Below are 13,628 nucleotides of genomic sequence, written 5' to 3' on the forward strand. Positions count from 1 at the left end.
AAGAGAGGTGAAAGAAGAGAGTGCAGGCAGGGTGGACTGGGTGAGGACGAGTGTCAGAGGGGATTTGTGACAGAAGGACAGAAGCAAGAGTGAGAGGGAAGTTTTACAAGATAATAGTGGTGCTAGACCTGCTATGATCTAGAAATGAGTACATCAGAGGGAGAGCTAGGGTTGAGCTGTTTGGAGACAAAGCTAGAGAGGCAAGGGTGAGATGGTTTGGAAATGTGCAGAGGAGGGATGGTAGATATATTGGACAAAGGGTATTGAATATAGAGATGCTGGGCAGAAGGAAAATAGGAAGATCACAGAGAAGAGTCATAGATGTATTGAGGGAGGATATGCAGAGGGTTGGTGTGACAGAGAAAGATAAAGAACATAAACAACACAGTCTCATGGCTATAAATTGCTAATGCTACCCTGTCATATCCAAAGTGGGAGACCCACCTGATACTGGGATACAAACGTCAGTGTAAGAGCAGCAAATTTAGGTCTGAATAATCTGCACAGAGGTCAGAAAGTGAAATATTTGCATCCAAAAATATAGTGCAAAGTATTATAGCATAGAAAGTATGAGTACACTGAAACTTTACATGCAAGATAAATGCATTCCACCACTCCTTCCATTCATGCCGTCAATCAATCGTACTTCTCATGTTAAGAATACCAGTATACTGCTGTTTACATACAGTTGCTGATGAAAGCTGAAGCCCCCAGTCAGCACAAGTAGATTCTACTTCTCATTGCTTCGCTTTTCCACCATCTGAAAACAAAAGATGATCAAATGCGTCATATGTTTTTTTTTTGTTTACCCTCAGCCGTTTTCATCATAGTTTTGGCTGTTAGGAATGCACTCTGATTCCACAACCAGCAGCACAGGCTGGCTCAGGCATCTCAGCATCTATTGTAACTGGCTTCTCATCAACACGATAGCACCAAAATGCTCGGGGACTCCTCCATCACTGAAAGGCACACAATCACAGGTTGCTAGCCAGGTTATTAGGAGTCATTCATCATCTGGGCCTGCTTTGTGTTTCTCTACCTTAAGCTTTGCTTCAAATTCAATGCTTTCAAATCCCCCGTACTTGCCCATTTGCCTGTTCATTACACTTCTTTTCAGCTTCCTCAATATGTCTTTTATCTCTCCTCCACCATTTCCCCAGCTTGGCCCAACCTCAGCCAGTGCACCTGGCTCGTGGGTCTGTGCTGTAAGAGCTCCATAAAACACAAGGCACAAAATGGACCCAATCAAAAGCTATATACAAGCTTTGATGCTGCACTACTGTGTGCATGACAGCATATTGCATCTGCACCTTAAGAGAAGAAGCAGCCAAAATAACAAACAAGCCTCGCCCATTGTTCTTTTGATTTGCTGAACACATTGCTGCAGCTTCTTAATAGACATGTGAGGTGGAATTAAAATCCATCTACAATGTTGAATTCCCAGAGAGTGCAGGACAGATCAAGAGGCAAATGAGGAAATCCACACAATCCATATCAGTTTGATATCATGTGGGGTTTTTCCTCCTGTGCAGGTTCGTGCTGGCAGCACCATGGCAACCACAGCATTGATTGGCCGATGTCTCCCACTGTGCACAGCGCAGGTCTTGTTATGTGGGATATTGGTTTTTTACTTGCCTCCCTGGCTCCTTCATGGTGTGTATTAGCCGTGGTTTCTCGGGCGCCGGGTCGTCATGTATGCTTACCTTTCATTTGGTTCTGGATGACTTTGAAGGGCAGCATGTGGCGCGAGACAGAGACGACTGTGACAAAACACTCAGAGGCTCTGAAACAGAGCCAGTGCTATCAAGTCCCAACTCCTTTATTAAACATGTCATGAAACTCCTAATATTTATTGATTCTGTACCATTCCTCTATAAAAAAAAAAGTTAGTTTGCATCCAAATTTGAAATCTAAATCTTTAGCATTGTTTGACGTTCCTGATTAAATAAACTCCAGTTGTCAGTGAGAATTATTCCACTCCTTCTAATTAATATGTTATGCTTCTCTATATTTTAAAAGCAGTCCCTGTATCTCCCAACTTCATGGACTCTCACTGATTCAGTGAAAGGTTTTATAGATAAGAGTGACATTGTTCATTTTGGTTTTGTAAAACTTTATAAAATGTTCATTCACTCACGCACTGCTGGGAAATAACCTTGTCACTCGTGTTTCATCGGATTCTTGCAAAAAAAAATGAAAATCCCCCAAGAACACTTTTTTAAACGTGTTGTTTTTAAACTTGACAGCAGCCTCACAGCAAGAGAGTTTGATCCAGGATAGCCTCCTTCTGTGTGCAGTTTGCATGTTCTTTACATGCCTGTGTGGCTTTTTCTCCAGGAGTTCAGCTTTATTTAGGTTACAGCTACCGAGACACTTCTGATTATGTGATCTCTTGAATTCTGAAATTACTAATTTCTGGTTAAACCCCCCCCCCCCCCCCCAAAAACCAACAACACATACATAAAAAAACATACATATGAGATAATAAATGTTCATGACAGCCACCTCCATATTTTGTTCAAGTGATGATCACTAATTGTCTTCATTTGATGAATTAAACTCTGTTTGAAGTGAAGGGAAATGGACTTTGAACTTGATTTTTTTGATTGTACGTATGCATGTGTATAAACATACATAAACGTTTAGTTTCTAAATAAAAAATAAAATAAAAAAGTAGAATCAGCAGATTGTGCTGATGTATCATTTTATGGCCTAGGAATGTGTAAAATGTTTTCAGCCCACCTTCTGTGGTCTCATTGTTATTCCTGCTATCATTGAACAATATTATCTTGGCTCTTCATATGAACTTAGAAAAAGTAAAGGAATTTATGCTGGGTTGATCATTTCTTGCATTGTTGTTGTAACAGTGCTTCTTGGCAATTAATCTTATAGTTGTTGGAAAACCTGTTTATTTTCCCATAGTAAATGGTAAATGGGCTGTTTCTTATATGGGGATTTCTACTGTATTTGAGCACTTAAGGCACCCTATACAATATGCCTCATTCACCCATTCATATAATCAAACATGGAGTGGAGTTTTTCTTTATTTAATTAGTTTTATTTTTTGTCATAATTTGTACATTTTGTTGTACAACGTTCTACAAAATAAAAATGTTCTAAGAGATGGGTTTAAATAGATTGTTTAAGTGTATATCTACTAAGTGGAGATAACACTGCTGATAACACTGTAAATTGTAAAATGCCTGTATTTATATATATATAAAAGATGGTGTTGTTTTTAATGCACTGGGCACATGTTAAACAGACACTTACCGTACAGAGGCTTATGTATCCATTTACACCGGCCATAAAACTTATACAGCATGTTAGACTGTATAAAGTCCCACTTTAACAACACTGTTTGCTTCAGAATGCATTTTTGCCTGACAGTGCATTTTCAGAAAATATGTGACTCGTGTTGACCAATGGCCCAAGAGCACAAAGCTTTACACGTTACAGTACCCCCTCACACACCACCCCCAATTTCTCTGGGATCATCTGTACACTTTCATTAAGTATGCAGGAAAAAGAGCAGAAAGCTTATGAATATTGAAATGAATAATGTATGTTTTCTGCTTTAAGCTACAACTGCATCTGAGTAAAGCAGGCTCGCTCTTGCTGCAAATTTAAAGAAACTTCAAATGTCAATTATTAGTTTTAGTGAAAATGTATGTTGTAAGAGTATGATCTTTTTTTAATGTCGTTCGTCACACTGAAGCAAAACTAGTTCTTGATTTAGAGTCATGTAAATGCTGTTTAGTTATCCGCTGGGCTTTCAAAGCAACGATTCAAGCCCCGACACACTGCAGACATATATTCAGTATGTTGTGATCCATTGAGCTTACTGGTGTGTCTTAGAAGTCAGTGCACAACAAAGTAAGCATTCATTTGTTTAATCTAACTTATTTTTAAATACAGCATTTACAATACAACATTTGAAATGATATGTATAAAAAAATATATGTCATCTTACAATACAGTACCAATTAGAGAACGATGGAAAGTAAAACAGACACAGAAACAACATCTTAACACACCCGCTCCACTTAACAATATACAGCATGTCAACTCTAAACTTGGTGAATGGTAGGCTTCTACGTACAGACTCAGAACAATTTCATTAGCAGAAGCTGAACAATAATTCATAGATCCTTACATACAAAAGGAGTTGTTTTATCCACTGAAAATGCTTTTGTTCATGCACTTTGTACATGCTCCACTGGAAGACAGCTCACGTTTCATATAACTCCCACACATCACGTTCACACAGTCATCATTTGCTCAGAGCTTTGGGGACTAGACCTTCAAAGCCAATATAACTGAACAACTTAGATAGTTAGTTTCCTGCAGGTGAATCATAAAGTTCTGCTTTTTCCCTCACAGGTCCGGTGAGGTTTGATGCAGTTACTCTTTGATTTTAGACAATTGTAACCTTAAGAAAATTAAAGGGCCCTTTAAGTATTAAGACAAATGTATAATGGATCCTTTTCACGCGGTTCACCCAAGGCCATAGTATGAACTGAGGTTTCCAAACATATTGCCAATAGCAAAGAATGCTCTGCACAGCAGTTTGCTGATATTCTTTTGAGGAATTTATTCAGGCTTTGTTGATCCTCAAGATGTAAATCTGTCCATAATTCTGCAGTGTGCGGCTACTTTTATCTGACATCTTATTTCATATAAAGACCAGACAGCAATTTCTCCTCCACAAATATCACCTTCACAACATGGTTGCACTGCTTGGAGATGAGGCTTATTAAAGCTATCCATTACCACTTGTGCAACAGCTAACTGCCCTGTGGTAACATCATGTGTTTATAGCTCATAGGCAGGTAATAAGCAGGTAACACTGGGTTGAATTGGCACCGCAATGTGTGTCACGAAGAATGCCACACACACACGCACAGCACAATGTAAATTGTGCTTCCAAGCATCATCCATTCAAACAACATCCCCTCCAAGGAGCTGATCCATGCAGGTCCTGGAATCATTTACTAAAATGAATAGTGGTTTTCCCAGGGAAATGTTGAGGAAAAACAATAAGCTGTATTGTAAGGTGGTGGGCATTCTAATTTCATTTCAGATAGTACATGGGGGATTTGCTCAGGGAGAATTTCAAGATTGCAGTACAAGCCAATCTGTGAAAGGTCTCGATCTGTAACACTGAACAAGACCTTGAGGGAAAACACGAAACAGGTGGCTATCACACAAGCGGAACAAAGCTGTACAAAACTGTTCCAGCATGCTTAATGATGACCTGCGTGCGCTGCATGTTCCTAAAGAACATCGGTACAATGTAAACATTTCTTGCCACCACTTCAATTTAGAAACTAATGTGACATATAGCAGATTCTGATCACACAACAAGGTTACTTTTAAAGCATGGTACTGAACTGCTTTGGGTATCATGGCAATGATAAGTTAACATGCCATGTGTCTGCTTAATTCTCAGAAGGTTAGCTGTTTAACAATATTGAGCAATGAGCCCAAAAGCATCTTCAGGGGAAACTCAAGCAAGTTCCCCCAAAAGAAACTGTATGAACAGAGATCAAAGATCACGGAGAAGCAACCATGTAAGAGCAGAAACAGTGAAGGAGTGAGAGCCCAGCACTGGGGAAAGAACGAATTGAGATCTTATAGCTCCAGGGAAGATGTGGTTTTGCTGGTGTAGAGAGTGAGGCAAACACAGACCAATTTACTAGGAGGAAAACTGTGTTGTTAAAAAAGAAAGGAAAAAAAAAGAAAGAGTCGTATGAGCAGACCTGGCCCATTTCTCACTGTGCAATCTAATCTCAGCTCTTGGAGAAGATGGGCGAACACAAACAGTGCTCTCCCGTCAGCAGCGCTGACAGGATATACAGTGTTTGAAAAAGAGCTCAACTCAGTCACACATCTGCCTTACCCGTAACTAAGAAGACGATTAAACAGGAAAGAATATTTAAAGCAGAGAAATCTGGTGTTACTTGATGAATATTCAAGGCAACAATGACCTCTGACACTTCCTGATGAGATTTCGAGCTGGAAAATGATTAAGGGTCAAGAGGGGACATCCTCAGAGAGAAATCCAAGGGCTACACTTTTGCCAGTTCATTGTCCGTCATGATAAAAACAAAAACAAAACAAAGAAACAAACAACAAAAAAAAACCCTACAGGATTTTCAATAAGGTGGTTGTTTAAAGAATACCATGTTACACTTAATAATAAGTCCTTCAATTATAAATTAGTACTTCATAATACTCCGAAACAAAAAACTGCAGCAAATCAGTAGTACAGTGTCCTACAAATAAAATTTGTGTTCATCATTTACATGAAGTGCCTTCCTGAAAAGCTTTCAAAAACATTCCTAAATAATATATAGTTATTTGAATTACTAATGGGTGAGTGGGTGTGATGACTGAGCGTAGTATCAGCTCAACAGTTTCTAAAATTTGACAGTTATTAAATATGAATGATACTGTACACCAAATGGACGCATAATCATGCATTTATGACCTTGACGGTGTTCAATGCGGTGCTCGTCTTTCACAGTTATCATTTTGAGCATATTAAATGTGTGAATGTATGAAGAAAAACTCTTAATGACTACACTTTCAACTGAATTTCCCCACAACTTTGTTATTGTCAACAAATCCCATGAAAAAAAAAAAGCCAACACAAAAACTCTGCTCGATCTCTCAAAACTTTCCAAAAACTCCAGTGCTGTTACTGCTGGGCGCTGTAAGCAAAGGATACATTATTTTGTATTTAGTGCTTTGGCAACCATGTAAGAGCAGAAACAGGGTAAAATGATATTTTGGATAACTGAGCTTAACGACACTGAGAAACAACATGCTGTATATCACACTGGAGATAGAGAGTACAAAATAGTATGTTTTAGTCTTTTCATGGAATTTTGTTACAGAAACAAAATACTGAAATTGTAAACCATATTTTCCTTTGGGCAGGAGAATAGTCAAAACAAAGCTAAACAAAAACCCAACAATCAGAACATTGTGACATGATATTACTTAAAGCTGCTAAACAATAACAGTGAATTATCACCCAGCCGTGTATTAAGGATCGCTATCAAAAGCTGAAATGGATAAACTCCTGTAACACTTCAACATGTGTTAATGAACACTTTGAGGTCAGCTGAACAGTCCTTGAGAATGACTGTGAAGATGCTCCACTAAGAGTACAACTTGCAGGTAAAAAACTATAGATTGATTTGGCAATCAAAACGAGTATCAATAAATACATATAAAATGAATAAATAAATCTGGAAATACATACATTACTAAATAATAATAAAAACCTTTGCCTTTATGACATATTAAAAGTCTCTGTATAGTCATCATTGGCTGGGGGGTTGCGTAGTCCATAAACTTATACTTCTGATAATGAGCCATTCTTTCTGGCTGCCTGTGACCACAATGCGTACACACTCAATGTCAAAGGCTATTTTGTGGTCTACGTCATGGACCTCAATGTTGCCATTTTTAAACTCTCCTAATGTGATATAAGAGGAACACTGTTTGCCTTTTTTAGTCCCAACTAATTTCTCTCCTACTTCCAGAGCTCCGTGATGAAGAATGTCATTCTGCCGGTCATCAGACCCAGTAACAATCTTAATTTTACTGATTTTGGTAGATTTGTTAAAGACTACAATAAAGAAATCTCCAGTGGAGGGAGGTTTTCCCCAAAAGTATTCGTCCACTGTGCTGTAAGCCTTGGTGGCGTCATAGTTTTCAAAGACATTGATGTTTGTGTAAAGGCTGGCGGGGGGGTTGTCGGGAATGTCTATGGAGTCTTCCTCAAAGTCATCATCCTTCAGCTTGTTCTCGGCACCTTTATAAGAGGAGTAGTAGCCCATGTGCTGGAACAGCGAAGGCTTGAAGCGGATCACGTCCTTCTGTGCAAGCAGGCCTCTGAAGTGGATGAGGAGCCAGTCGCAGGGCATTTCCTGGTAGAACATGAGCAGGAAATGAGCCAAGCGCGGCAGGTCTCTGGAGTGATACAGCTTCCCGATGTAGCCCAGCTTGGAGAATTCCAACATCACCCAGTAGGAACCTTCTCTGGAGGTGATCACCTTCTTCAGTGCCGTCAGGAAGTTCCTGGAGCAGCGCACATCGTCCTCTAACATCATGTAGAAGTCGGAGAGGTTTGTGCAGAAGTTGAGCAGGAAAGCGTAGTCCACGTTCTGCTTGGAGCGGAAACGGACCCTGTCCTCTGGGTCGTTGTAGTTCCTTTTCAATCCGTCCAGAGACGGATAGTACTCCTCTGGAGCTTGGATTACTAAGAGACGTCCAGCTATGATGTGGTGTGCAAACTTCCTGGTGATTTCCTGCACCAGGTTCTCACACCAGACCAGGTCAAAGTCCGCCAGATGGACGACAACCACAATCTCTTTCAGTTCCTCGTAACTGGACTGATCAAATATGGATTTGATCGTTTCCAGGAGGTAGTTTCCTCTTTTTCTTTTGACAGATGAGAGTCCGATGGTGAGATACTCTGTGAATAAAAAATATGAATGTCAACTTTGATCACTATTTCCAAAAACATCTTTAAAGGACAGGTTTCAGATGAACTGCATAAGTTTCAACGCTGTCTGAGAAAATATACTCCTAAAATTGTAAACGTGAAATTAGAGTTTAAGTAAATTTATTTCAAGGTCTGCTTATTAGTTGCTTCCTGAGCCTTCAAATGGTCATCAGCTGATCTTTATTTACAATCAGCCCTTATCACATGACCAAAGTTCCAGCGTAGTTGAAAGTCACTTTGAATTCAAACTATGTCAAAGTCCACCAGTATTATTTGAGAAAATAAACGTAATACAAATTTTTAAATGCATTTGTATTTTTCTAAAGCATTTTCTAAATATTTTTGCTGAATAAACAATTGTGCTCAGTGCTCACTTATTTAACAGCACACAGTTATTGTCTATGAGGGAAAATAGACATAAAAGCTTTGTGAATAAAGCACAAAGCACTAAAGAAGAATTTAATGTTGAGGTAAAGAAGCCCCTGTGGAGCAGTTTCTGTTTATTGCTATGCATTAAATCCCAATGTCACAGATTTTAAATTTAATTTTGCATCCTCTTCTTGCAAATACAATTCACTGTAATTTGCCCCGGCCCATGAAAGACTCAATGTAAATTTCTATTAAAAAGAAACAGTAAACTTACTCTTGCGGTTCAGTGGGGTACCAGCGAGATAGCGATATGTGACGTTGATGGATCCAGAGAAATTACTCAGGTCTCTGAAGGTGTGGACGTATCGTTCTGAGCTTGAAGGGTGGACTGATGTTTCCCTAAGCTGCCTTTTATCCCCTTCCTGGAGCAAAACATTAAAAAAAAAACACATTATCAACTGATGCACACAAAAAAATCTGGAAAAAAAAAATCTAATTATGCAAATTATTAAAGTTCCCAATTATCAAATAAATAAAGTATTTCACATCTCAGCATCAAATAAGGTGGACATCAGATGTTTCTTTTGACAAGTAAATGAAAAGTAAAAAATTTGTGTCTTGGCATATTATACATATTTAAACATTTCCGCAAAAAACATGGAAAGCCTGTAAAGTTTAAGACTGAAACCATTCCCATCATTATTGAAGCTCTATGACATGCATTAACATCTATTGATTTTCAGAGTATTCGGTTTAAATTCAGTTCAAGTCAATTTTATGTACAATCGCAACAGCGCCAAATCACAACAAGAGTTGCTTCAAGGTGTTTTTAAAGTGTATAGCTTAGTAGCTAGCAGTACTTTTATCCTGTAATTGAGCTTCTTTATGTGCAAAAATTTAAAGAACAATTTTCCTATTTTCCTGATCAGAAGAAGAAGAACTAGATTCATTTTGTGAAGAGCCAGGTTGATGGATAGCTGAGAAAACTAGCTATGTATAGCATGTGTATTAGGGTTTGTGTATATTAGGATAGTGCTGATCATTTCAGTACTGGGTAAAACTTTACAAGGCTTCTAAACATACAGAACCACTGAAACAGCCTTAAACTGATGAAAAACATTGCAGTTGACAGTGAAGCCCCTCACACACCCCAAATCTGTGTTTGACCAGGACCATTTGACTATTTTGTGCAGTTCATCCTCAGCAGACATACCCCTGTGTTGTGAAACTTCATATTATATACATTTTTTCAAGTATTCAAATTTAGCAAAGTAGCTTAAAACACTATTTTCTCAAGTGTTGCCTCGGAAAACACATTTCTTTCTTTATATTGATATCAAATCTATTGACATGACACAACTAAACCTCCATTTCAGAAGGTTTGTTTAAACCCCTGCAGGCAGTGAGGAGAAAAAGCCGCCAAACCACCTTAATATTTTAAAGAACAAACACTGATAATATACTGAGATCAACAAGAGTTGCTGGCATCATGAATAAATGATAAATCATAAAGATGATCTCAATGTGTCCACCTCATTAACATTTAAATATGTCTCTCTTACAAAAGAGCAACTGCACATCAAACAGGAAGCACGTCTGGAAATGTGGTCAAGTGTGCATCAAGAAGACATCCAGAAGAAATACAAACATAAAGTGTCTAATGCTCTGTAAAAACACTTCTGCAAATGTGCATACGTAGAACAATTGACTAACCAGCACGTAGCCATCTTCAATGTAAAGGTTCAGGAAGAGGAGGAAGGTGATGAGGAAGCCGAGGAAGGGAATAGTGGAGCGTTTCCTCAGACATCTCATCTTGTCCAGGGATTTCCACATCAGCCTCATGCTCTACACAGTATTGCTGAGATCTGCACGAAATAAACATGAGCAAAAACACATCACACAAGACAGAAGTGTATGCTTTGAATTTCATCAGCCACGATTCTGCAGATAATTTGCCTTTAGCAGACTGTTGTGAGATTTTAGCAACATAAGACCATCTTTCATGTATTATTATCCCCCACAAGTGTAATGGGTAATGTTTTTTTTATTGTACACAAATACATTAATATACACTGAGCAGTAAATTTGTTCAGTTCCCGTTCCCCTTTAATCTATTTTTAGGTCTTCAGTGATGAAGGTTCATGCCATTTCTGACAGCACACATTTCAGTGCTTTCTTGGTCAAAGAAAACAATGCTTCTGCCTGCTCTCATCAGCTAGCAAACTCCTTCATAGTGGAATAATGTTTGTAGATTACAGGCCACCATCACTCAAGAGGAGAGGAAAATTCAATTTTCAATCATGTCTCTTTATTTCCGATTTCTGGTCGATAAAAGAAAGAAATTAAAAGACACAGAGGGCAAAAGAAGAGAGAGCAAAATGGGTGAAAGGTTTTTCATAGCTAGTCAGTACATAGGTATTTTCTAAAGCTGCAAAAAAATAAGTACTTTCAATAATCTATTAACTACAATGACGTGTTTTTGCTTCCCATCGTAGGTAAAGTCAGTGCAAAATTCAAAAGTACTGAATCTGTAAAAAAGGCAAAAAGTCAAAACATTTTAGAACTGTCACTGCATTTTCTGTTCTGCGTTACTGGTACTACTACTGGTTTTTATCCAAAGGACATTATTGTTGGTTTTGTTCAATTAACCAATCAGATTTAAGGCAGCTTTGGTTGCATGCAGTAAATGGATTGGTTCGTCTATAGCACTCAAAGCACTTTATACAACCTTCCCAAATTCACCTAAAGCAATTTTTTCTACACCTAAGTGCTTTCTATCTAACAATCACACATCAGAGAGCAACTTGGGGTTCAAATTGCGTGCAGAGTGGAGCAGCCAGGGATCAAACCACCAACCTTCCAATTAGTGGATGACCTGCTCTGTCTCCTGAGCTACAGCCACCCTTAAAGCAGCACATGCGTATAGCATCACACATTCCTAAACATTAACTAGTGAACTTAAAAAACAAATCTGGATTGGATACACTGGCCCAAAAGCCCCCAAAATCTGCTGAGTTAACAGATTAGCCAATGGGTTCCCAGAGTGACGCGTCAGGAACTGAATAATTTTTAATGGTGATGCACAAAACAGTTTCTTCATCCTTTAAAAGCTATAGATACATCTATCTATCAGTCTGTCTTGTTACAATTACTTATTATAACTGCTAGTTATCTACGAAATCTCAGGCTTTGGGTCAAAAACTTATAATTTTATATAAAGACATTTTAGGTTTTATTTTAGTACTATGATGAACTAGGAAATGGTGACCTTGGTTGCCAAGCAAGCACTCACATTCACAATCTTTATTGAATCCTGTAAGCCATTCTCAATGTCTGCTTTTAACTACTATTTTAACTACTATTACTAACAGTGCAAGGACAACAGTGGGATTATGAAGGAAGAGGAGAAGCACAATATAGCACCATTTATAGACCTGTGCAATCAAATGTAATATATATCTAAATATGACTTTTAAGAAGCTTAAGTTATACTTATGTGTTGTTTGTTCCGCACACAGTTTCTCCGTTCAACAAATCAGTTTTGTTGTATGAATTGTGGCATTTCTCTATTGCCGACGTTAATAGTACAAGAAATACAGAACACAGTTTGTGTAATGTTGGTACATGGACAATTCAACAAATAAAAGCTACATCAAACACAGCTTTCAGCTAGAACAGAGCCATACACACTAGCTTCAGTCACAACGGGAACAGAAAGCTCTCAAAGCACATGTACAAGTGAAACCTACTGAGGGAGAAAAAGCCTATAAACAGCGGCAGCAGAAGTAACAGTCCACAGACATGATGCAAGTGGTGTCTGTCCTTTTGTTTGCCAGCAATTAGGCATCAGCATTCCCTTTTGTTCCCTTGTTGCAAAGCCCATGAGATGTCTAATAGAATACAAACTACCTCTAAGCTCAGTTCAATGACCACGTACAAATCAATCACCCACACCAAGAGTCAGCTTCACTGGGGTTTTGACTAGTCAATACCTCTTTTTGCACACTTGAAAACTAAATTTAACATATCTGTCCGGCCTGTTCTCTGCAATTTTCACCTCACTGTGGTTCAGCCATAACTGTGTGTGTATATATACACACACACACACACACACACACACACACACACACACATATATATATGTGTGTGTGTGTGTGTGTGTGTGTGTGTGTGTGTGTGTGTGTGTGTATATGTGTGTATATATATATATATATAAACAAAAAACACCCAGCACGCCCCTGCGGGCGGTTTATCCTTCAAGCTCGGGTCCTCTACCAGAGGCCTGGGAGCTTGAGGTTCCTGCGCAGTATCTTAGCTGTTCCCAGGACTGCGCTCTTCTGGACAGAGATCTCCGATGTTGTTCCCGGGATCTGCTGGAGCCACTCGCCTAGCTTGGGAGTCACCGCACCTAGTGCTCCGATTACCACGGGGACCACCGTTACCTTCACCCTCCACATCCTCTCGAGCTCTTCTCTGAGCCCTTGGTATTTCTCCAGCTTCTCGTGTTCCTTCTTCCTGATATTGCTGTCATTCGGAACCGCTACATCAATCACTACGGCCGTCTTCTTCTGTTTGTCTACCACCACTATGTCCGGTTGGTTAGCCACCACCATTTTGTCCGTCTGTATCTGGAAGTCCCACAGGATCTTAGCTCGGTCATTCTCCACCACCCTTGGGGGCATCTCCCATTTTGACCTCGGGACTTCCAGGTTATACTCGGCACAGATGTTCCTGTACA

General features: G+C 39.1%; 1 protein-coding gene across 2 annotated transcripts in view; it reads right to left on the minus strand.

Moving 5' to 3' along the window:
- Window positions 1-3,883: 3,883 nt before the first annotated feature.
- Window positions 3,884-13,628, minus strand: part of mgat4c (mgat4 family member C) — a 126,651-nt gene continuing 116,906 nt past the window's right edge. For both annotated transcript variants that reach the window (XM_086299539.1, XM_086299540.1), the window contains exons 5-7: window positions 10,604-10,755; window positions 9,165-9,312; window positions 3,884-8,491 (exon numbers count right to left, since the gene is read on the minus strand). In XM_086299539.1, coding sequence (XP_086155665.1) covers window positions 7,335-8,491; window positions 9,165-9,312; window positions 10,604-10,732 — 1,434 coding nt within the window. In that variant the 5' untranslated portion in view covers window positions 10,733-10,755 and the 3' untranslated portion in view covers window positions 3,884-7,334. The remainder of the gene's footprint in view (window positions 8,492-9,164; window positions 9,313-10,603; window positions 10,756-13,628) is intronic.

Source organism: Aulonocara sp. 'chitande type north' Nkhata Bay, linkage group LG7 (genome assembly GCF_057382095.1).
Source record: "Aulonocara sp. 'chitande type north' Nkhata Bay isolate Kocher_YH1m ecotype deep benthic linkage group LG7, A_spYH_male_GT1.1, whole genome shotgun sequence".
In the NCBI taxonomy this organism is placed as follows: domain Eukaryota; kingdom Metazoa; phylum Chordata; class Actinopteri; order Cichliformes; family Cichlidae; genus Aulonocara; species Aulonocara sp. 'chitande type north' Nkhata Bay.